General features: G+C 38.2%; 1 protein-coding gene across 1 annotated transcript in view; it reads right to left on the bottom strand.

Annotated features, from left to right (window-relative positions):
* Positions 1–2,478: 2,478 nt before the first annotated feature.
* The window catches only part of KNL1 (kinetochore scaffold 1), a gene marked incomplete at its 5' end in the record, with an annotated part of 35,827 nt that continues 13,632 nt past the window's right edge, over positions 2,479–24,673 (bottom strand). Inside the window, 16 exons of the mRNA XM_081314377.1 lie at positions 2,479–3,903; positions 4,030–4,152; positions 5,759–5,877; positions 6,703–6,812; positions 7,259–7,327; positions 8,942–9,042; positions 10,310–10,411; positions 10,503–10,542; positions 11,185–11,268; positions 14,673–14,760; positions 16,373–16,489; positions 18,198–18,288; positions 21,466–21,581; positions 21,940–22,038; positions 22,313–22,380; positions 23,921–24,068. Coding sequence (XP_081170503.1) covers positions 3,765–3,903; positions 4,030–4,152; positions 5,759–5,877; positions 6,703–6,812; positions 7,259–7,327; positions 8,942–9,042; positions 10,310–10,411; positions 10,503–10,542; positions 11,185–11,268; positions 14,673–14,760; positions 16,373–16,489; positions 18,198–18,288; positions 21,466–21,581; positions 21,940–22,038; positions 22,313–22,380; positions 23,921–24,068 — 1,614 coding nt within the window. The remainder of the gene's footprint in view (positions 3,904–4,029; positions 4,153–5,758; positions 5,878–6,702; positions 6,813–7,258; positions 7,328–8,941; positions 9,043–10,309; positions 10,412–10,502; positions 10,543–11,184; positions 11,269–14,672; positions 14,761–16,372; positions 16,490–18,197; positions 18,289–21,465; positions 21,582–21,939; positions 22,039–22,312; positions 22,381–23,920; positions 24,069–24,673) is intronic.

The raw sequence follows: 24,673 nt of genomic DNA, 5'->3' as shown, positions 1-24,673 counted from the left end.
TTTCCATTTGAAAATTGCAGCAGGCGGGGACACAAAGCAAACAAGTGCGAATTAAGACAGAATTTCTTAGATCTCCTCTTAACTTTTTTTTTTAGATTTTTATCCCGACTTTATTACTTTATAAGTAATTCAAAGTAGCCAATATACACAATATTCCTTCCTCCTACTTTTCTCCACAGCAATCACCCTGTGAGGTGGGTTGGGCTGAGAACTACTGGCCCAAAGTTACCTAGCTGTTTTCGTACCTAAGGTGGAACTGGAACTCAAGTCTCCTGGTTTCTAGCCTCATGTCTTAACCCCCAGGTCAGGAGTAGGCAACCTCGGCTCTTTTATGACTCATGGACTTCAACTCCCAGAATTCCTGAGCCAGCTGGCTCAGGAATTCTGGGAGTTGAAGTCCATGAGTCATAAAAGAGCCGAGGTTGCCTACCCCTGCCCCAGGTTAAACTGGCTATTTTACTCTTGTGTCCTGCTTTCCCCCCACCCCCATGAAGGTATTTACTGAATAAACCAGTTCTTGTGAAATGCACGTGGTTGCAACTTGGTTCATACTGCCTTAATATATAGTTCTGCTTAAGCCAGTGTTTTTTCAACGTTTGTCAATTTTTTAAGATGTGTGAACTTCAACTTCCAAAATATTCTAGCCAGCTTGCTGCTTGGGGAATTCTGTAAGATGAAAGCCACACATCTGAAAAATTGCCAAGTTTGAGAAACACTGGTTTAAGCTCACTCTGAACCAGGAATCTATGACTGGATAACTATGGTTTGTAGTTTTATCTTGCAGAAACCCAAATAGTGATTTATTCAATAAACTATAGCTTAATACAGTGTGTGATTATTTCTTTTAATATGAACCATCTTCTTAAGGTAGGGAAATACTTAACTGTCCACAACTGTACTTCTGAAAAACACTTGGTATACTGTTAATTACAAACTTAATATGTGTTTGTAATGTGTTGTAAAACTCAATATCTATTACAGAAGGCATTATTGTAGTTTCTGGCTTCCATCCTCTGGAACATCATGGCCCCAAAGCGTGATGCACACTCACCCTTTTGACCTTCCAAGAGACTGAAGACCTGGCTCTGCCAAGTGGTTTGGGACCCCAATGGGGGTCTGTCATTCTAGAGGTAGTTAACAGACTAAGAGAAGACCCCACCCTCCTCCCCCTGGGCATCTTGCTCCCTTCCATTCCAGGAAAGGAATGGGGGGCAGACACGGACTACATTTTGATGCAATCTACAGTGAAATAAGTAGAACATCTATTGTGTTATATACATTAAGTCTGCAAAGTAGCACTTGCTTCATTAGTTGAAGTTCAATCATTGTCAAATTAAATATTATAATTTGAGGACACCTTGATCTCCTGAATGAGAGGTGGGATAACAATCTAACAAATAATATTTTTATACTACCATAACATCAACATTATAGTATCACACAATAACCACTGCAATAAATTGTTCTTTGGACAAACAGCAGTTTTAATAAATCATTCCTACCTATTAAGCTGGAATGAACATGTGCATAAAAGGCTACTAAGGGGAATATATATATATATATATAAATTATGCTCTTGTACAGCTTCTCTGGCTAGTGTCAGTTTTGATGACGTATAGCCATCATTTTTGGGTGGCCTCATTTCCTTTTACTGCCAACTATTCTGAGCATACCTGTTTTTTCCAGTGCATTTGATCACATGACATGGCTAAAATTTTGTGATTTTGGCTTTCAAGTATAAGTCTTATACACTCTAGTATTTGCTTGCTGGTCATCCTTGCTGTCCAAGGAATGCATAGGAGTCTCCCCTGACACTATAGCTCAAACAAGTTGATTTTCCTTCTAATTTTTTTCATGGACCAATTTTTGTTACTCTAAGTAGCTATGGGAAATATAATGATGTGGATTAATCTACATTTAGTTGGCAGGCTGATGTCCTTGCTTTTCCATATTCAGTGTATTCACATTAAATAAGGGTCAATTAACTTTCATTACAATTTATTTTTAGGGACATGTAACATCCTAGTATAAATTAAAACTATTGAAAACAGTGGGGGAATAATAAATAGAAAAGATACAAGAAAAACAGGCAAAAGCATTATCTGAAGAGGACACGAATAAGAGGAAAACACAGGAAGTAAAGCAGTATATAAAATTATACTGAGTATTTATAATGAAAGGAATTAAAAAATATTTACTTATGTTTCCAGATTTGATTCTGAATAAGAAAAATGCAAAATCTATAAAAAGTAAAGTTTTATACTATACTATATTAATCTAAGGGACGCGGTGGCTCAGTGGGTTAGGACGCTGAGCTTGTCGATCAGAAGGTCGGCAGTTTGGCGGGTCGAATCCCGAGTGCCGCGTAACAGAGTGAGCGCCTGTTACTCGTCCCAGCTTCTGCCAACCTAGCAGTTCAAAAGCACGTAAAAATGCAAGTAGAAAAATAGGGACCACTACGGTGGGAAGGGAACAGCGTTCTGTGTGCCTTTGGCGTCTAGTCATGCCAGCCACATGACCACGGAGACGTCCTCGGACAAGCGCTGGCTCTTCGGCTTTGAAACGGAGATGAGCACCGGCCCCTAGAGTCGGAAACGACTAGCACGCATGTGCGGGGGAACCTTTACCTTTATATTAATCTAGTTTTTGTTTCCTATAATGAAAAGTGTAAGTATTATTGAATACTGGACCACAATGTTTCTATCACATATGCTGTTAACCTTTCTTAATTTGGATGCATAGTTCAGTACTACTTATAAAAGCATTTCTAGAAAATCTTATTTTTTCTTTTCATAAAATTGGTGTGAAATAAAGGTAGCTTAAAACCCAACATTTTAAACGTTAACAGAAACATTCTAAACAAATAACAAAATGTCATTCAGACAATTTAGAGGGAATAGGTTTTTTTTTTTTAAAAAAATAATAAAATATATAAAGCATTTTTAATCTTATTAAAATAAAAAATGTAAAATAAAAAAAAACAAAAGAAAGAAATAACATAGCAACATAATATTGAATATAAGCGTTGGCAGGTTTTTTTCCCCATTTCTAAATCACTTCCAAGATGGTAAAAGTATTGTTGTAAACTTTATTAACACTTTCCTTTTTGACAAAATATTAAAGTTAAAAAACACTCAAACATCAAAAAGCATTTAAGTATGCAACATTTTACATATAAACATAATTTGTCCACGAACAAAATATTAGACAAGGAAAAAAATGCTATACATTTTGTTGTAAGAATGTCAACATTACAGATACGAAATGAGCCTGCACAAAAATGCATGCTACTAATAATGTCTGCCGTCTTCACTGAAACTGAAGATTTTCCTCAGTCAGTATAATGGAATAAAATTTTAGTACATCCTATGACCATTTTTAAAAAAATTGCTGATTGCTGACTGATCCAGTATTCTATATCCAACATTCAATAACTTAAGTGCTTTATAGATAGGACTCAAAAGCTCCTCTTATCTTAGCATCCCTTCACTGCAGTGCATGTTTCAAAATTACATCAACTACAATATACTTTATTTTGTTATAAAATAGTCTCTCAGAAATAAAAGGCAGGGCAAAGCACTAGTAGAAAATACCGCAAAGAAATTTAAAAAAAATAGAGGAACCACATTAGTTTTGCACTACAGTTTACAGAAGAAAGGCAAACTATTTCTGCTTTTTTATAGTTTAAATAAAGATGTAATCATTTTAGTACTGCGTGATAGTTGACATAAGATTTTTTCCCCCAAGTATTCTAGAAGAACAAACTATTGGACAGTTGCTCTTTTATTTTTCGGAATTGCTGAAGGATATTGGAGTAGATTACAACTAATGTGACTGACCATTCTCTTCAAATAGTTGGCTCCCACTGGAACGCTGGACAAAACCACAGAAATTTCCTCATGGCTGAGAACAGAAAATGCATAATATATATATATATATATAAGCTGATTAAGAAAACATTTCTGCTAAACTTTTTTACAGAAATGAAGCATATGTCATAACCCAGACATTCATCTTTGTTTTACTTACCCAAGATTGCCTGTGCATTTTTGGATAGTGAAAGCTAATGGAGTCGTTGGATAATTGGCAGATAAAGAGAGTTCGACTTCAAACTTTGCAAGAGGCATAGAACTGGAGAACAAAAGGCTTATACTATATATGAAAAAACAGATACATAAAATTAATAGTTAGGTAGGTTACTATCCAAACAAACCCATGTGAAAGAATTGGGAGAAACAATCGGATTTACAATGAAAAATTGTGAACGTGGATAACTTTCTCTTTCACCTCAATCAAATGATAATCTGAACTGGAATCTAAATTAATAACTTGATAAATGGAAACTAATAAATAAAAGTAAATTCAGCCTATTTTTCAGTAACTTCACCATGTAAACCAGAGATGGCAATTAATTTTCCCAAGAGGCCACATGAGAATTTGAGACTGTTGTGCAGGGCCACTACTTGCTTCCGCTTTATCTCTGGAGACATTTTAAACAAGTATGAAATTACAGAGCCATAAATAGTCAGAAACTTAATAAAATTCCTTAATAAATATACCTTGCAGATACTCAGATATATTATTGTTTTAATTGTGTTTTTATTGTTGTATCCCATTATATCCATCCATAATTCAATGAGAGGTGGTATACAAATTATCATCATAAATGTTAACAAAAACACTTATTGTTTTTCTCACAATAAGCCCACATACATAAATTATCACTATCAAAATCTTTCAACTTTTTACTACTAAAAAAACCTGTCAGAACTGCCTGTTTGTGCTTGTTTTTAAGTTGGCTGTCAAATTTTATGTTCTAACTCTTTTTAGTTTTTATTTTGTTTACTATTTATTTTAATCTGGTTCTGGAATCCACTATTTGAATATTTCTCTGTTCTTTTATTTACTGTGTTTGTATGGATTTTGTAAAGTTTATATCATATTAGAAAACTGTGCATTTTTGTTTCTTATTACGCTCCTTGAATTCTATTTAGCAAAAATTGTTCAACTTTTTTTTTCTGCCTTCAGTAAAACGGATTACGACTCCTGACAATTGCCTGGACGAACCATGCAATTTTCTTGGCTGTAATTTCAGAAATTATTGGCCATTGCCTTTGTACTAGACCAGACATGTCAAACACAAGGCCTGGGGGCCACATCTGGCCCGCGAAGTGGTTTCATGTGGCCCCCGAAGCCTTGAAACAGTGAGGGAATGGCCCCCGCTGCCTTGGCCCTAGCCCAGAGACCCTCCTTCTGCCAGAGACCCCCAGATCTGTCCCACTCCTGCCCAGGCCCCCATAGGCACCCTTGATGCCAATGATGTAGAGCTGGCCATGCCCACCCAGTAGGCCATACGCACTCCAGCCATGCCCACCCAGTAGGCTGTGCCCACCCTGGCCATACCCACCTGGCCCCCCGAGGGCAACCGCAATGCTGATGTGGCCTTCAATGAAATTAAGTTTGACAGCCCTGTACTAGACTGAGGGGCAGGGACTGATTTTTACTTGGCTGACTTTGTGCCTAAGGCAGGAACTAGAACTCATAGCCTCTTGGTTTCCAGCCCTGGGCCTTTAACCACATCCAAACTGCCTCTCGTTTTAAAATCCACCATTGTAAAACTTCAGTGTTGTCAGTTAATCATACAACTATGGAGTAATTTGGTTGAATTATAACATATATTTACAAAGTGGGGAGGCATTTTTTCAATTATTTGTATGCACCAAGCAGACAAATAAAAGTAGATTAAACAATTACTTACTTTGTGTCATTCACTTCAGTCTTCAGCAAGTAAAATTTTCCACCCCATTTGTTCAGAAACTCTATCTCTTCTCCCAGAAGTTGACAGCGGTTCACCACAAGAGACAGATCATGCAATATCTGGTTGAACAATCAAAATGAAAGTAATCACGACATCCTAATATACACATAGATTTTCTAGAAAATATGGTTTATCAAAAATGAACTTTTCATTAAAAAAAATCTGGTGATTCTAGTCTCGTCTCCTCTCATCCTCACCACCAACATCTCCATTATCTGGAATCCATGGAAGAAAGTGGTAAAGGTGCAGGGGATTGGGAACTAAGAATTGGCTCACCCTGCCCCCCTCCTAACTGACAGCAGTTGTCTCTTGGGAAAATAAGTGGCTGGAACCAATCCATTATGAGTAATATATGGCTCAATGTATTGTAAAGAAAGGTATGACTTTTCTATGCCAGGAGCTCCCAACCCGCAGCCCGTGGCCTGCTACCAGTCCGCAGCCCGTTGGGAACTGGGCCATGCAAGCGGCAGGTGCGTGCATGAAACCATCCCCTCCCCCCCTGCCACCACCACCATTGCCGGTTCGCAGAGCCGGAAAGATTGGAGACGTCTATACTAAAAGCAGCATGTAGAACAATAAAACAGACAATAAGAAAAAAAATGCATTACTTAGCTTCTTTAACTAAAGGCAATCAATTAGCCCAGTGTTACTGCTACTAAGCCAAAAAATAATATGCTAACCCATACTCATTAGAGTAATATCCAGATTTTTTTCCAACAACGTATACGCTTCATTGCAAATTTCTAACTTCTTTGTTCAACCCATAAGCATCAGGAAAATGAATCAGCAAATAATAAATTTGAGGATAGTTTTAAGAGCTTTACTGTAATGCATGCTTTATTTTAGTGTACAAATTCTGGACTTCCTTATAATTAGTTCCTTACCTGAGAAAGCTGATACACTGTTGAGCATTTCTCTTGCCATGAATTTTGACTATCAATAAACTGAAAGATCAGCTTATGCACTAGTTTTGCAGTAGGCACTGCTTTTGTTTCTGAAAAAATAGCAAGTAAAAGTAAAAAAAGATTATTATCAAAAATTAAGTTATATTTAAATCATTTTGTACTATTTTAATTATTTATTAATCACATTTATATGGTTGTCCATCTCACACAGAGTGACTCTGGGAGGCATATAACAATTGAATAAAATAACAGATAATTTCAGATGTTTTAAACATTAACACTCCATGCACATATCTACTATGTATGGTTTTAACAAACACCTATGCTTTATCAGAACTTATAAAATCCTCCATTTCCCCACATCTTTGACTATTATTTTCCTAATGCAAAGAATATACTGCAGAAGAAATAAAAATATAAATTAGGAAGCGGATTCCTGGTATCAGCCTGTATTCCCTATTTCCTTCCATTTCAACATTATATTTCATATGAAGCACTGGGAATTCCTTAAGATCATAAAATATTGCAATCTTACCATCCAACAATGATTCAAAATTCAGACTAACAATTTCCCGGTAGAACTTGTTTTTGAAGGTAGCGTCATCTACAAAAAAGCACACACAGTGTGAAACACATCTTTAAAGTGAAGTTTGTGTTACTACATTTCTAGTAATGTATACAAAAAATATGACTTAGGGTGATGTGTGAATCAAATTTATACACCCATGAGTAAACTGAATAACCTCCTATGCATATTTCTGATACTGAGGAATATTTGTATGGAAAGCCAACTGATCGTATCACCCCTACCTTAAAGCTGCCTTGTTTAGACAAATTCAGTATTTACAACCAACCTTCTAGTGCAAAATGTTCCATTACAATAATTTATTTATTTATTTATTTTATTACATTTATATACCGCCCTTTCCCGGAGGACTCAGGGCGGTTTACAGGGTAATTAAAAACCAAAAATACAAAAGTTAAAAACCAAGTTTAAAAAAGATTAAATTTATCCCTGTATAAATAAAACCCCAATTAAAATAAATTAATCCTCAGCCTGGGCCAGAGAGCTCGAAGAGCCAGGTCTTCAGGCCCCGGCAGAATGAACGGAGGTCGGGGGCAGTCCTCAGCTCCACTGGCAGCTGGTTCCAAAGGGCAGGCGCCCCCACTGAGAAGGCCCTATCCCTGGGTGTTACCCGCCGGCAATCTCTTACCGGTGGCACCCTGAGAAGACCCTCCCTGTGGGAGCGCACTGGACGAAGGGAACTTGATGCCGGCAGCAGGTGTTCCCTCAGATATCCCGGACCCAAGCCATGTAGGGCTTTATAGGTCATCACCAGCACCTTGAATTTCACCCGGAGGGCAACCGGAAGCCAATGCAGCTCGCGGAGTAGAGGTGTTATGTGGGAGTATCGGGAGACCCCCCATCACAACTCGCGCGGCCGCATTCTGCACCAGTTGAAGCCTCCGAGTGGTCCTCAAGGGCAGCCCCATGTAGAGAGCATTGCAGTAGTCCAAACGGGAGGTCACGAGCGCATGAGTGACTGTGCGTAGGGCATCTCGGTCCAGATAGGGTCACAACTGGCGCACCAGGCGAACCTGGGCAAAAGCCCCCCTGGTCACGGCTCCTATATGGTCTTCAAAATTGAGTCGTGAATCCAGGAGGACGCCCAAGTTGCGAGCCCTATCAACGGGGGGGTAACACCTCACCCCCCATCGTTAGAGATGGAATAGTCTGGTTGACCCGAGATGCCGATATGCACAGCCACTCAGTCTTGGCGGGATTGAGACGAAGCCTGTTTCTCCCCATCCAGACCTGGACCGCCTCCAGGCACCGGGACATCACGGCGAGGGCATCACTGGGTTGGTTCGGGGTGGAAAGAAAAAGTTGGGTATCATCAGCGTACTGATGATACCCCACCCCGAAACCACGAATGATCTCACCCAGCGGCTTCATATAGATGTTGAACAGGAGGGGCGAGAAAACCGACCCCTGAGGAACTCCACAAATGAGAGGCCTCAGGGCGGATCTCTGCCCTCCCGTCAACACCGACTGCGAGTGGCCCAGGAGATAGGAGAACCACCGTAAAATTTCACAAAATACTGGTACCAAACGGCGAAAAATAGCCACAACGAACAGTTAAATTCAAATTTCTAAACATTATTTATAGAAGTGCCATAGAAGGCAGGTCAGAGTTCCTGCTATTTTGCAGCTTACCTAAGGGACATTTAAACCCCACAGTGAGCTCAACAGAATCATAAAGGAAAGTAAACACTGCCTGCTGATCACTCCATTCGTTTATTACCCACTCAGAGAAGCTGCAAGGAAAAAAACATTACATAATCACAGTTTAATTAAAAGAGAAAACATTAGAAAGTTAAAGACATGCACACACATTAATATTTGCTGTTAGTGCTCTTTCCACTTTTGAAAAGTGGTGAAGTGTTTCTAGACTAGGCTGCTGGTGCTACTAATACTAATCAGTTTCGTATTTCTTTCTTTAAAATACTTTTTTCCTTTGGGAGAAAAAATGGGTTCCAAATGGAAGATGACTCTTCCTCCCAGAAAGGAAGCAGAATTCTTTCGTCAAAGCCTTGTGCAGAAGCTCCAGAAGAAAACTCAGACTTTCACAGATTATGAGAGAACCTCTAGCAACATCAGTGTCTCTTTTAATTTTAAGATTAAATCAAATTAGATTGGTCTGGTGGTTAAGGCATGGGCTAGAAAGCAAAGGATCACGAGTTCAAGGCCCATCTTTGTTATGAAAGTCACTTAGGTGACTTTGGGCATCTCATTTCAACCCACCTCACAGGTTGTTTTTTTATTATTTTAATTCCATTTATATCCCGCCCTTCTCCGAAGACTCAGGGCGGCTTACAATCTAAAGCACAATGTGCTTAGCAATAGCCTTCATTCTATGTATATGCCTGCTTATTAGGGCTTTCACACACACCCCAAGCGGCATTATTACAAAGTCAGCTTATTGCCCCCAACAATCTGGGTCCTCATTTTACCTACCTCGGAAGGATGGAAGGCTGAGTCAACCTTGAGCCTGGTGGGATGCGAACCTGCACTAATTGCAGGCAGCTGGTGTTACTTAAGGAGGCATTAGCCCACTGCTCCACCAAGGCTCTTTTTGTTGTTGTTGTTGTGGGGAAAATAGGAAGAGGAAGGTTTGTTGAATATGTTTGCTGCCTTTTGTTATTTGTAGAAATAATAAAGGCGGGATACAAATAAATAAAATAAAATAAACTCTGTCAGTTAACGTCAAAACCATGCAGAGTTGCCTGTGCATACATCCCCACACAAATACTGAAACAGGGAACTTGGTCTTTCAACTATTATTGGAAAACTCATGAGTTTTATTTTCCTAGACAATTTTATCAACATCAGATAGTTTTTTAGAATGGGTAATTATATTGTCATCCCTCAATAAGAATGAACAGTAGTCATGAAATAATCAAATTTTAGACAATTGTCTGTCACTTGAGACCATCTCCAGATCACAAGGGACAGCACACGTTGGGGACAGTTCTAATTAGAGGATGAACGGCATTACAATAAAATCCTCTTTAATTTACTTACTTGTATTTCTCTGTATGTTCTTGGCACCTTCTTATGTCTCTTTGAAGCTGGTTGATTTCAGAAATTATCTGTTGTTTTTGACCTCTGAGATCTGACTGATCTCTGCAAAAATGCAACATGCGAATAAAATAGTGTTGAAAACTGATATATTTTATAGGTTGCAAATATGGGGTATTTTGGTGATAAATATTACCTTTGAAGATTATCTTCTTGGGATTTGTAATTTTCAAGTTCTAAAATTGAAGACAAATAGATTTAAAATCTGGCAACAGAATACAAATATAGCTAATTATTCTAATTAAACACATCCAGTTCTATTTTTCCATCCAAGTTACTGGTACTTCCACAGTGCTGTAATTTTCATTCCACTCTCCAATTCTTCAAAAGCAGATGATGCTAATATGCAATTGTGTTCATGGCTGCCAATTTTGCACAATACTAAGAATATCTTAAGCAGCTTCAGGACCTCGAAAGAAAAAGGTTAATTCACTTTCCCCACTCCAAGGGAACTAACTTAAGTAAAATGACTTGCCTATCCTTACTTCATATTGTATGAGTTTATCTGGTCCTCTGCAAAAACATATTCTGAATGGTTATTAAAGGGTGGGTGGGGAGGAGGAAATATGCAAATCCCGAAAGATGAAGACAACTGAACTTTAGAAGACAGCGTGAAATGACAGTTCGTGTAAACAGGAAATAGACCATCCACAAACTCAACAGAGCTGCAACATTTCAAAGGAAATATTAATTTTGCTATATTTAAATACAATGCAGCAAAGTCAGAAATAAATTAGTTCAACTGATCAAGGCAACCAACATCTAATGAAGATTAATTCCAAATCTTTTATCTCATTTAACTAAAAAAGCCTACGTACCACTCTCAATATGTTTCAGTTTGGTCTCATGTCCCTCCGTGGCATAATTAGCACCCAACTCAGAATCATCCAGAGTAGCGGTTTCTAAAAGTCAGGTAATATTTAACAAAGTCATGTATCCAAAACTGTAACATATATATATCAAACAATTTAGCAGAAAATGCATTTTAAATGAGTAAGCTTCTAATTTTAAAGTTTATATCCCAGAAATTTAGTAGTTTAATGCTAAAATGGTTCTTGTAAGTATAAATTATAGATACAGCTTTTATTTTTACTATATTGTGGCTACAGTTTGATACAATTCCAATTTAAAAAAAAGCAAAACTTCCAAATAGTGATCATATTGCATTGGTTTCGGGAGGACTGATGAACACTTACGTCACTGCAACACAGAAACTAGGTTTAGTAAGCAACGGTTGCTATCACTTTTTAATGTGTGTGTGTGGCCTCAAAGTGTATTCCAAAGACTGGGAGAAAGCCTGGGTTAGCACATTTTTAAAACTTGGGAAAAACCTGAATGAGACTAAGAACTTTCATCCAATTTCTCTCCTTTGCCATCTCTTTAAATTTTGGGGGAAGAGTTCTGTTAAGCAGAATGTTTCCTATTATCAAACCAGCGTTTATTTCCCAACAAGCTGGTTTCTGGCCAGGGAAGTCCTGCACAGATCAGATGCTTAAACTTGTCCAGCATACAGAGGATGACTTTCAATCAAGTTTTAATGACAGTAGCTGCTTTCGTGGATTTATCTGAGGCTTATGACACAATCACAGGAAACTTCTCCTGAAATTATACATCACATGTGAACTTGCTTTGACTAAATGCACTGAGGCTGCCACAAAGAAGAGGGAGCCAAGCTATTCTCCAAAGCACCTGAAAGCAGGACAAGAAGCAATGGATGGAAACTAGTCAAGGAGAGAAGCAACCTAGAACTAAGGAGAAACTTCCTGACAGTTAGAACAACTAACCAGTGGAACAACCTGCCTCCAGAAGTGGTGAATGCTCCAACACTGGAAGTTTTTAAGAAGAGACTGGCCAGCCATTTGTCTGAAATGGTATAGGGCAGGGGTGTCAAACTCAATTTCATTGAGGGCCGCATCAGCATTGCGTTTGCCCTCAGGGGGCCAGGTGTGAATGGCCAGGGTGGGCGTGGCCTACTAGGTGGGCGTGGCTAGAGTGCGTATGGCCTACTGGGTGGGCATGGCCAGCTCTACATCGTTCGCATCAAGGGTGCCTATGGGGGCCTGGGCAGGAGTGGGACAGATCTGAGGGTCTCTGGCAGAAGGAGGGTCTCTGGGCCAGGGCCAAGGCAGTGGGGGCCATTCCCTCACTGTTTCCAGGATGGCTTCGCGGGCCACATGAAACCACTTCGCAGGCCGCATCCGGCCCCCGGGCCTTGTGTTTGACATGTCTGGTATAGGGTTTCCTGCCTTAGCAGGGGGTTGGACTAGATGACCTCCAAGGTCCCTTCCAACTTATTATTATTAATACTTGAAAACCAATGATTTTTTGTTGACTTCCAGGGAAAAAAGGAGTCGGTGGAGAGACTGGTGACATGATATCACACAGGGGAGTATTCTTGCCCCTCTGTTGTTTAATATATAAACAAATGATCAGTCTCTTGGCCCTGATACATCCTCTTTCATCTTACGCTGATGATTTGGCACTTATCACTTAGAGGAGGTGAAAGAGAAGCACACTCTGGTTCTTAAGCAAATGTTGGAATATTATAATGTGAATGGACTAAAACTTAATCCATCAAAAACTAATCCATTAAAAACAAGCCGGACAGATGTAGGCTTAATATTATTTGGGACGGAGCGAGTCCGGTACATTGTGAGACGCTATGTTATCTTGGTGTTATACTAGATCAAACACTAACCTTTAAAAGACATTGTTGAAATTTAAAGCAAAAGATCGCCACTCTCAATAATCTCCTTAGAAAGTTGGCTGGAACCACTTGGGGTGCCCATTCTACTATTCTGCAAATGGCTGCCCTTGCATTATGTGGTTCAGCAAGACAATATGCTTGCCCTGTCTGAGGCTACTCTGTGCACGCTATACAACTAGATAGGGCGCCTAGCACTATGTATTGCATCATTACTGGATGTTGGAGGGAACAGCCCCACCAGGTATCAGAAGGAGTGTGGCACAAGACCTGGAATATGGAAAGGTGTTATGTGATCTGGCACACCCGTTATTTGGTCAAATAACCCCTACAAAAAGATTGAAATCAAGGAGATTTTTAGACTGCATCGAGGAAATTGTTACTACACCTCAAACAGAAAGATTTAAAAAATGGAAATCTCAAGTAAAACATCTTCATAAATGGATAGAACCGCTTGAGGAGGTGCCTGAAGGTGCGGTGGAGGAGTGGACAGACTGGAGATGTTTAAACAGACTGCACTTGTCTGGCTAAAACTAAAGATCACATAGGAAAATGTGAGTTTCCTCCATGAAGATGAGGATGTTCACTGCGAATGTGGCACTATTCAGACCAGTATCCATCCTTTACAGTGCCCTCTGGGATCAACTTGCACACAGAGTGACTTGCTGGTCAGAAATATTTCTGCCATTAACATGGCCTGGTACTGGGCTAGAACTATATAAATCCATATATCATTAAAGTTTTTAAATATTAAATTAATAATTTCCCCTTTTCTAGTTCCTGCATTTCAGACACAAGACAAGAAATTAATTTCACAAGAAGTTCCATTCATAAATAAGGTAGTTCACCTATCATTAATAATATTCAGAAAGGCCAAAGGTGATATAATCAAAATGTTCATTTTGCAGATCAGCATCTAGCTGCATATATCCTTTTATTGAATTTCTTTATCTTTTAAAAATGATATCAGTTTGACAAATTATTAAAAAAACTACATTGTAGTGTCTGTCAATCTACCTACCTATCATATCAGCATCATGAGAACACTGAAAGTTAACCAGCATACTCCAACTCAGATTAAATAAACTGAGGTTATGATTTTTCAATTTTCTCATTAGATAATTTGTTTAAACTAAGTGCTGCACCTGTGGATAATCTCTGTAGCATATCAACAATAAAGTGATCAGAAATTCAGAAACAGTATTTTTGTCATACTTAAGTTCCAGACTAATTGTAAGTATCCAATACAAACTTGGGATGAGATTAAAACATCAAATTTATAAGGAATGAAAGTCCTTCAAAATCTATTGTTATTCTTCTCTCCACTTGTTTGTTCACTCTGCTTGGGGTAGAAATGAACAGTGTCTAAATTGTTCAGTTCTGAACCAGCCAAATATAATTTTATAGAGTCATAACTCTTTTGTCTTCTCTAGCTGATAAAGAAAATATAAACAAGGCTAGGGCATAAACCTTATGGAAACCATAGGTTGCCAAATTCTTGTAATTTTTATTGTAATAGAAGTTTGCCTATAAATTTAGGAAAGCAAGCAACTTATACTAACTCAAGAAAACTGAACTGTCTAAAAAATTTTAAAGTTGTACCTTTCTCCAGAGCAAAAAGACAGCTATCCATTTCTTTCAGAAGTTCATCCATTTTAGCTAATCTTGATTGTAGTTTTTCACATTGCACCTTATATGATAAAGAATATTTAGAGCATACTTTTTATTTGTAATGTAATACTTATATTATAGTAAATCTAAAGTTAATATTGACTTTGTTGTTAATTGCGAAGTCGTGTCCGACCCATTGTGACCCCATGGGCAACGTTCCTCCAGGCTGCCATCTAATAAAGTTTGGTTGCTAATGTCAAAATAAAAAAAATGTAATCATATTCAAATATTACATAAAGTATTGGGTGACGTAGCAACCAAAGGACAGATCTGACAAACATACTGTATTTAATGGCTGCATAATCAGGCTCTTCAGTCTATTCATCATATGCCAAATGAAAATGGTAATGTCCATCATGGAATATGCTTCTTACTGACGTATTAAAAATTAAGAAAACAAAGGATTTGCTACACTTTTTGTTATATTATTTATAGGAGATTAAAATGGGTTTTGTACTATTATGGGGAGAGAAAAGGTAACAATGAACAATGCTAGTAACCATGTTAGTAATCGTAGTAGGCCATCCACATTATATCTTTGTAAGTTTGAATTTAGATGGAAATTGTATCCTGCAATCCAGCTACATGAATTGTGAATTCCTATTTTATCGTTTGTTAAAACTCTTTTAAAAGATATTTAAAAAGTAGTAAAGAAGGGACTTTTTATCATTTATGGTGGACGTGTGATAAGGCAAAGAAATATTGGAGTAGGATTAATGGAGAAAATTCTTAAAGTGAACATAAAGATTAAACCAGAAACTTTCCTTTTGCATCTAATGGAAAGAGAACGGGGGGGGGGGGGGAATTGCAACTCTGATTTTATATATGGCAACGGCAGCAAGATTGCTCTATTCACAAAAGTGGAAGGATGCCTCAATTCCCACCATGGACAAATGGTTACAAAAGCTGATGGAATTAGCAGAGATGGCCAAATTGATTGTGCCGATAAAAGAAAAGAACATAAGTACTGTTGTTTCTACTTGGAAACCACTTCTGGACTTTGTGCTTGAAGTGGAAAAAAACGATATCATGATTTTGGGTTTTAGACTGATTTGCCGGTACAGCAATGGCTAGTGCATACTACTATAGAAATATAAAAAGTTGAGATTTGATTTTAATGTCTAATTTTACTGCAACAGAGAGAGTCGGAAGTCAATGCCGTGTGTTTCTTCCCCTCCCTTTCTTCACACCTTGTTTTCCCTTTTTCTACTGTTGTCCCCTACTATTGGCTTTTGTATTTTCACATTTCATGTTATAAATGAATACAACTAAAAAAAAAGAGTAGTAATTCCAATGAGAGAATATTGAGCTATATGACTTATTATTTGCAAGTTCAGAATTTACTCAAGTTACATTTTATTTGGGACAAGGTAATTTGAATTCAAATCCCTGTTCAGATATAAATTTCATTTTGGAACAGTCAGCAGCTCGGATTATACAGAATGTTAGGCCACAATGTACTTGGCTTGTTTTTCTAGGAACAAGCTACTACATTTCAGACGACCTTATAAAATTGCATCGTAAAGGGAAAAAAAGACAGCTAATAAGGAGGGCAGGTCACAAAAATAGTAATTCTTAATTAATTAAAATTGTCAACAGTTCCATCTCATTGGTTACCATAAATAATTTACCTTTGCATGCTGCACCAAGTTCACATATAATTTTGCTTTTCCTTTGTGAGCAAGAACTTTACTTTTCTTGGTGAAACAGGATTTCATTTTGTTCAGCTCCGCACCAAAACCTCTCAGCTGCAATGAAATTAATTTTTTCGTGAGTTTAGCTCAGGGGTAGGCAACCTTGGCTCTTTTATGACTCGTGGACTTCAACTTCCAGAATTCCTGAGCCAATGGCTGACTCAGGAATTCTGGGAGTTGAAATCCACGAGTCATAAAAGAGCCAAGGTTGCCTACCCCTGGTTTAGCTGATAATTCACTAGCAGCATGCTACAGTCACAATGGATTGAATTCAAATTTTGGCCACACCAAACAACTATCAGAAACAATTTTTCTTATCCATCTCTTTCCAAAACACTTCCTTTGAATTTACAAAAGTAGCATTCAATGAACTGGTAGAATCTGCTGAATTAACTTTATCACGTAGACGGAAAGAAGAGGTCCATCACAAGCCTCTGTTCAATTTCTAAGGATACCTCCACCCTCACTTCAACATCTCTATCCTATTGAACAAATTTCCTTTGTTTTGTTTTTCTGGAAGATTTTGTGAAATTGGTAAAAAACATCTGCTTCCGCAAGGCCTACTAAGAAGCATCCAAATTTACATCTGTTGAGCAATGAAAGTACAGGTAGTCTTTGACTTACAACAGTTCACTTAGTGACCTTCAAAGTTACAGTGGCACTCAAAAAAGTAACTTAGGATCATTTTTCAGATTTACAACCATTGCAGCATCCCTTTAGTCATGCGATCAGAATTCAGAAAGTTGACAACTGGTTCATGTTTATGACAGCTGCAGTCTCCTGGGGTCATGTGATCCCCTTTTGCAACCTTCTGACAAATAAAGCCAATGGGGAAGTCAGATTCACTTAACAACTGCGGGCCTAACTTAAAAACTACAAGGATTCACTTAACAACCGTAGCAAGAAAAGTCGTAAAATGGGGCAAAACTCACTTAAGAAATGTTTCATTTAGCAACATAAATTTTGGGCTCAACTGTGGTCATAAATCCAGGAATACCTGTAAAATGTCTAATACCTTTGAAAAAAGGGATTCATTTTTGTATTTACAGAGCGTTGTAATACCATTCCTCCTGAAAAGAGGTTTGAGAATAGTTTCTTTCAAAGGCTTTCGGTAATTAATAAGTATACAGGTTTAATTTAATCTTATTGCTACTTCATGCCATAACACTTTTGTTGTATTTAAACATATCACAAATATACAAAATCAGGTCTTACATGCTACAGTTCCAGATTAATTGCAAGGATAAATGCACCTTTCCCCAGTTAAGTAGGTTACTTTGTAGTGTTTATTATATTGATTCGGGCACTACATTCACATTACTCTTCACCTGGCTCTTTCTCAGATGTTCCCCTTCTACTATCAAAGATCCCATGTTATTAATTTTACTTATTCATCTATTTTAATTATTTAAAATGTATACTCCCAAAGAGAGTTAAGAGCCTCATCTTTTTAATGCTCTAACAAGCTTACTGAAAATAAAATGTCTTGACGCATTTTAACTTTTTATTTAAAGTTATTCAATCTAAAAGAATAGTCCATTATCTACTAAGAGTGAGCATAGAGTAACTATCTGTACATTATATTTTTCTTATACTTTCTACCTATATACTTTTTCATTTATGTAAAATGTTTTTTTAAGTGTGCATATATAAGCAATTACCATATAAAGTGCCATGGAAAAACAGCCAAATATTCATAAATTAAAATAACTTGACATTTCTCAGTAGTTACAATTAAGCAGAATAAGTCAGTTGTCAATACCTCTTCGTTGGAACAAGTTTTCATTACTTCCCAAAAACTTTTATTCATATTCATCAGAGGTTTATCTTGGTCAGCTGCATGAAGTTTTAATCTGAAAAAACAAACAAAAACAAACAACTAATGTCTGTACTAGCCTGATGATAGAAAGCAGAAATACTTTGGCTGGGATCCAGTAAAACAAAGGGTGGCTGTACCAGCTTTTCCTGTGACGGTGTTCACCTTTGGGAATATCTATTAAATAATAGCCTATTTAAAAGGGACGCGGTGGCTCAGTGGGTTAGGATGCTGAGCTTGTCGATCAGAAGGTCGGCAGTTTGGCGGGTCGAATCCCGAGTGCCGCGTAACAGAGCACCTGTTACTCGTCCCAGCTTCTGCCAACCTAGCAGTTCGAAAGCACGTAAAAATGCAAGTAGAAAAATAGGGACCACTACGGTGAGAAGGTAACAACGTTCCGTGCGCCTCTGGCGTCTAGTCATGCCAGCCACATGACCACGGAGACGTCCTCAGGCAAGCGCTGGCTCTTCAGCTTTGAAACGGAGATGAGCACCGGCCCCTAGAGTCAGAAACGACTAGCACGCATGTGCGGGGGAACCTTTACCTTTACTAATAGCCTATTTAATCTATAGTTTATTTGGATCTCTCAACTTTGTGTCACACAGATCTGCTGGCTTGCACTCATAATGTTTAATGATAATTACCTCTATTTTCACTCACTTCTGCTTTGCCTACATGTCTAAATGCAAAAAAACTGTAGAACTATTCACAGAACAGAACCGGGATGAATATTAATAAACACATTACTCTTGTAGTCAGCTCTAATCTTGAGGATTTCTATAAATCCCTCTTTACTGGATGTCTTCTATACAGCAGGGTTTTAGGGGGCAGCATGTTTGTGATTATGGAATACGGCTTTTTTTATTAAAAAACCCAAGTATGTCTGATATCTGCATTACAATTGTTTGATTTTTCTCAGGGATTTTGTCTAATGCCATAGTGCAGTCATCCCCAACCTTTTGGGCACCAGAGAGAGGTTGTTCTGTGGACCGGAGGGGGCATGGTTTGCATGCTGCCTGCATCCCACAGATGGGGCTTCACTTGTTTGCAAGTGGGACTCTTGCCAGTGTGTTACACAGTGATCAATCTGTAAGTGGTAAGTAATTTACAGTTCATATCTGCTCCCCTTCTACCCTCGTTTTAGTGACCTTATCAGAACTTTTCTCTAGTCACAGCTATGGGATAAAAAAAAGCTGAATATACAGGTGAGTCCTCAACTAAACCATTTGTTTAGTGACCATTCAAAGTTATAATGGCATTGAAGAAAGTGACTTAGGACCACTTTTCACACTTAGACCATTGCAGCATCTCCGTGGTCACATGATCCAAATTCAGATGCTGGGCAACTGGCATGTATTTATGACTGTTGCAGTGTCCTAGGATCATGTAATCACCTTTTGGACCTTCCGACAAGCAAAGTCAATGGGGAAGCCAGATTCCCTTAACAACTGTCTTACTAGCTTAACAACTGGAGTGATTTGCTTAACAGCTGTGGCAAGAAAGACTGTAAAATGGAGCAAAACTCACTTCTTGTTTAGCAACAGAAATTTTGGGCTCAATTGGGGTTGTTAGTTGAGAGCTACTTATAAAGAAATTGTCTAAGTTATGCAGAAAACCCCAGAATCTTCATAACAGAGATGTTATTCTATGCACAAAATATTCCATGCACAGAAAAATATGGTCTGTGTGGTCCAAGTCCAAATTGAAACATGTGTTTTGGACACTTTGGTCTATATACAGACTGAAAACAAGAGTTGTTTTGTTCTGGATTTGGACTGAAATACATTTTTTTCAGAAAAGAAAGCCAAAATCAAAATGTTTTCTTGGTGATATGTGTGGACAACAGTGGCAGCAGCTGAAGAACGGCAGGAGCCAGTTCTTACTTCTTAAATACCTGAATTAAGAAACAGGTTAGTATACAGCTAGTCCTTGAATTACGACCATTTATTTAATGAGGGTTTGAAGTTACAACGGCTTTGGGAAAAGTGACTTACGATCTATCCTCAAAGTTACGATCATCGCACCAGCCCTGTGGTCACATGACCACAATTTAGGTGCTGGGCAACTGGGTCACATTTATGATGGTTGCAGCATCTTGCGGTCACATGATCACAATCTGCCACCTTCCCAATCAGCTTCTGAAAAAAGCAAAGTCAGTTGGGGAAGCTGAATTCGCTTTAGGACCACGTTGATTTATTTAATGACCCACACGATTTGCTAAATGGCTACGATAAAGATGGTTGTGATATTGGGTTTGGTCATGTGATGACTCATTGAATGACCGCATTGTTTAGGGACTGAAATTCTGTTCCCAGTTGTGATTGTAAGTCAAGGACTACCTGTGCCTGTTTAATATCCTGGCTATAAAGCGATGCCTGAAAAAAAACAACGCAGAAGTAGTAGAGAAAACAAAGTTGCTGGAAAGATCAGTGTTCAGGCAGGTGAGTGGGACAAGCTGCGCTGGCACACTGGCAATGCCTGAGCTGAGGCAGGAAAAGAAAAGCACTGTGAGGGACGTGCGCCAGCCTGGCAGTACACATCCCATCAAATCAGCCAGGATCCCTTCGGATAGTGTAAACTACAAAAATCAAAACATTCCAAGGCTTCAGATGGTCAATCCAAAATGAATAGAAGTAGAACTTTATTTGTGTCCAGAAGTTTCCATTTTATGCACAGCTTTACTTTGTAAAAGGGACGCGGTGGCTCAGTGGGTTAAGACGCTGAGCTTGTTGATCAGAAGGTCAGCAGTTTGGCGGGTCGAATCCCGAGTGCCGTGTAGCAGAGTGAGCGCCTGCTACTCGTCCCAGCTTCTGCCAACCTAGCAGTTCGAAAGCATGTAAAAATGCAAGTAGAAAAATAGGGACCACCACGGTGGGAAGGTAACAGCGTTCCGTGCGCCTTTGGCATCCAGTCATGCCGGCCACATGACCACGGAGACGTCCTCGGACAAGCGCTGGCTCTTCGGCTTTGAAACGGAGATGAGCACCGGCCCCTAGAGTCGGAAACGACTAGCACGCATGTGCGGGGGAACCTTTACCTTTACCTTTACCTTACTTTGTAATCTTTTTAAGAAGATTTTGTTAAGAATTTCTGAAAGAATTACAACGCACACATTAAAGTGATCAACTGATGTCAGTAATGTCGCAACTCACATCAACTTTCAAGTAAATGTTAATGCAAATAAGGTCTGGAAAAAAAATTGAAAGTATCTTACTCTTCTATTATCTTGTGAAGAGTTTGACAATCTTCCTTATAAACCTGTAATTTGGGACGATAGACGTAGTGGCTGAGAATCTCATCTGCTGGAACAGATGATGTGTTGACCGTGTGCTATAGAGAGGGAAAAAAAACATGTATTCCTTAAAGAAGGAATCTAATTAGAATTAGAATTTTTCTGTTTAGAATTGAGAAAACAAATATGCACAAAATTGAACTGGAAGCAATACTAATTGCTTCTTTCTTAATACAGCAATTCCAAAGAGGCCAAATTTGCATGAAACTAAATTAAACTTTGGCTGAACTGAATGTTAAAAAAGATGTTTATAACGGCTGAATGAGACCTATAAAGTCCAACATGGATACTGATGAATCTTAGATATCTCTAATATAAAGCATTAGGCTTGTTTCAATATTAAAACCAAACACTCATATCACAATATTGTGGCTAGGACCTTTTACACATACACACCTTGAGCGGAAGTTGACTTTGGCGAGGCCTCTGTATTAAAACATGGACTTGGAGAAGTGTGAAAAATTCACGAACTGTGATGGTACCTTCCAGCAATTTCTAAAATGGAAACGTTTAAGCATAAGCGTTGGTTGGGAGTCACAAGAATTTTATTATATTTTTAATATACCCATTAAGCTATAATCAAAATTTAAGAATAAAAATAAATTTAGTATATTAAAGCATTATCTAAGATAAAGGATCAACAGACCCAATTTCAGCAAAACAGCAAAATCTAGTTAATAAAACATTATAAAAAATCGGCTAGATTACAAGAACATTCATTATATATCATTATATGTTTTGAAAGAAAAAGGTATAATTTAATATATACCTCTTGCAAATTTTGTTCACAAATACTGTCCATGAGAAGCTGAGCCTCCAGCTCACTGTTCTTTTGAACTGGAAGAAAAAAAGTAGGTGAGAGAAGTGAGAAAAATATCCCACATAAAATTATATCACTAACAATTAACATTAATTTACAGCCTAAATGATTTTTATTTTTACTTTATTTGGCATAAAGTTTTGGGTTTTTTCCTTATTTAATATTCTGATAATCTTTGAGATGAATGAGAAGAAACACCTTATTTCTAGGACATGACATAAATAATATAGTGAGGGTGAAGAAATAATTCTACAGAAGTATTTAAATTTTAAGTAATCTAGCTTCTCACCCTGGGTTTCTAAAAAATACAACTGCCAATGTACGGCAGCGATGGTAAACATTTTTTTTATCACCAGTCTGCATTCTTTTTTGTATCCTGCGTAGAGGCCACAGTGGGCATGCTCAGTGAATGAATGAATTATTGTCAAAAGTACAACCATGTATACATTGAGATTGGCTGAGCCTCCCTTCGTCGTCCCCCCCCAACTCACAGTGACAAAAAACCCTCCATCTTGTTACACCATGTGAGCTAACTGCACAACACACCGGCCTCGCAAGTCAGTCATACATAAAATTATAAAATTATTTCCCGTTCAAGAGCCTAACAGCCCATGGATAAAAACTGTTCTTCAGCCTGTTGGTACGGCTGGCTATTGATGTCATGACATCCTCAGAACAGGCAGAACCAACCAACCAACCTTCCCGGTTTTAAGAATAAAATTAACCCTTAAGCCTTTTCAGTTCTCTTCTCAAATTCTTCAAAACTTGGTCTGAATAATTCAGTCCCACCCATTTAAGAAAACACAATAATCAGTTTGCCCACCCAGATTGATATTTTATTATCAAAAATATGATATACAGTAGATTAATAGAAAAGCTATAGAGAGAATGTGGTTTGGGTTCAAGGGCAAGGCAACTTTTAAAAAGTTAATAATGCATTCTCTTCCTCCACTTTCTGACTGTCTGTGTCCATCCTCACTATTGGTATCTCCAATAATATGTATATGTCTTTTAACATATACTGCCCTGTTCACCGCCCTGAGTCCTTCGGGAGAAGGGCGGTATACAAATAAAATTAAATAATAATAATAATAATAATAATAATAATAATAATAATAATAATAATAATAATAATAATAATAATAATAATAATAATAATAATATCCCTTGAAAAATGATGTGCCACAAACACTTCCCTTGTTCCCTTGCTAGGCTTCAATTAAAAAAAAAGTTTATTACCTGCAGTGCTTATTTGGAACTGTATCTATTTGGGGGGGGCGGTTTGGAGTATCTTATATGGCAATCAATGTTCTGAAACTGGCATGACAAGTACAGCAGTAATTTTATGAAGGAGCAGGATCACTGTAGGTACTTTGCAGCAAAATTCCACATATAGAGGAATTGTCTATCTAGTAGATAAGCTGCCTCTGAAATAAGCTTGAATACCTTCTGCCAACTGAAGGAGAAACTTCCATGGCATATACAATACTGCAAAGTGCCTCTACAGTATTTCAGTCTGTTATCCAAGTCATTAGTTTGGCTAGAAAGAAATCTTACCATTGCAATCTGTATCAGCCTTAAATGAATCAAAAAGGTTGTTCTTGCTGCTTTGTTTCTTTTCCAGTTTTGTGGCCACCACGTCTGAAATATACTTATTTTCATCTGTTTCTGTGTTGTTATGAGGCACCACTGTGCTATGAAGGGTCTAGAATTAAAATAGTCATTATTCATAAAATATCGCAATATTACAAATACTTTACAGGTTTGAATTTTTTGCTATATATCATCATATAAAGCAAATACACTTGCCATGGAAATACATTATGTATACAGTTGTTTGAAATACAGGGATTAGTTAGGTTTCCTAGGTTATTTTTCTCAGTAGAAGAAAATAAACTGCCTTTCGTTACATTATAATGGAGTTTTAAAATATACTGCAGGTCAATTGAAGTGATATACTGGTAGTCCTCGAGTTAAAACCATAATGGAGCCTGCCTATTACAGTTGTGGGTTGGGTTACATGTTAGCTCAAGTAATGATCAGCCGTCCCTGCTCTTCCCAGTGCAATCATTAAACGAATGTGTGGGTCGCTAAGTGGAGCATAGGGTGCTTCAGAGGTGGAGGAGATGCTGGGAGGCCTAGTGCCTTGGGCCTTCGCCACCCTCTGAGATACCCAATGCTCTACCTCTTAGGCAATGGTGGGATTCAAATACCTGAACAACCGATTCTCTGCGTGGATGCCGCTTCCGGAAGTCTGTTCTGGGCCTGGGCCTCCGAGGCTCAGAACGGACTTCCGGAAGTGGCGTCCAC

The sequence above is a fragment of the Vipera berus genome, assembly GCF_964194415.1.
Source record: "Vipera berus genome assembly, chromosome: 1".
NCBI classification, from domain to species: Eukaryota; Metazoa; Chordata; class Lepidosauria; order Squamata; family Viperidae; genus Vipera; species Vipera berus.
The sequence above is the reverse complement of the archived record's forward strand: the minus strand, read 5'-3'. Positions and strand labels throughout refer to the sequence as shown.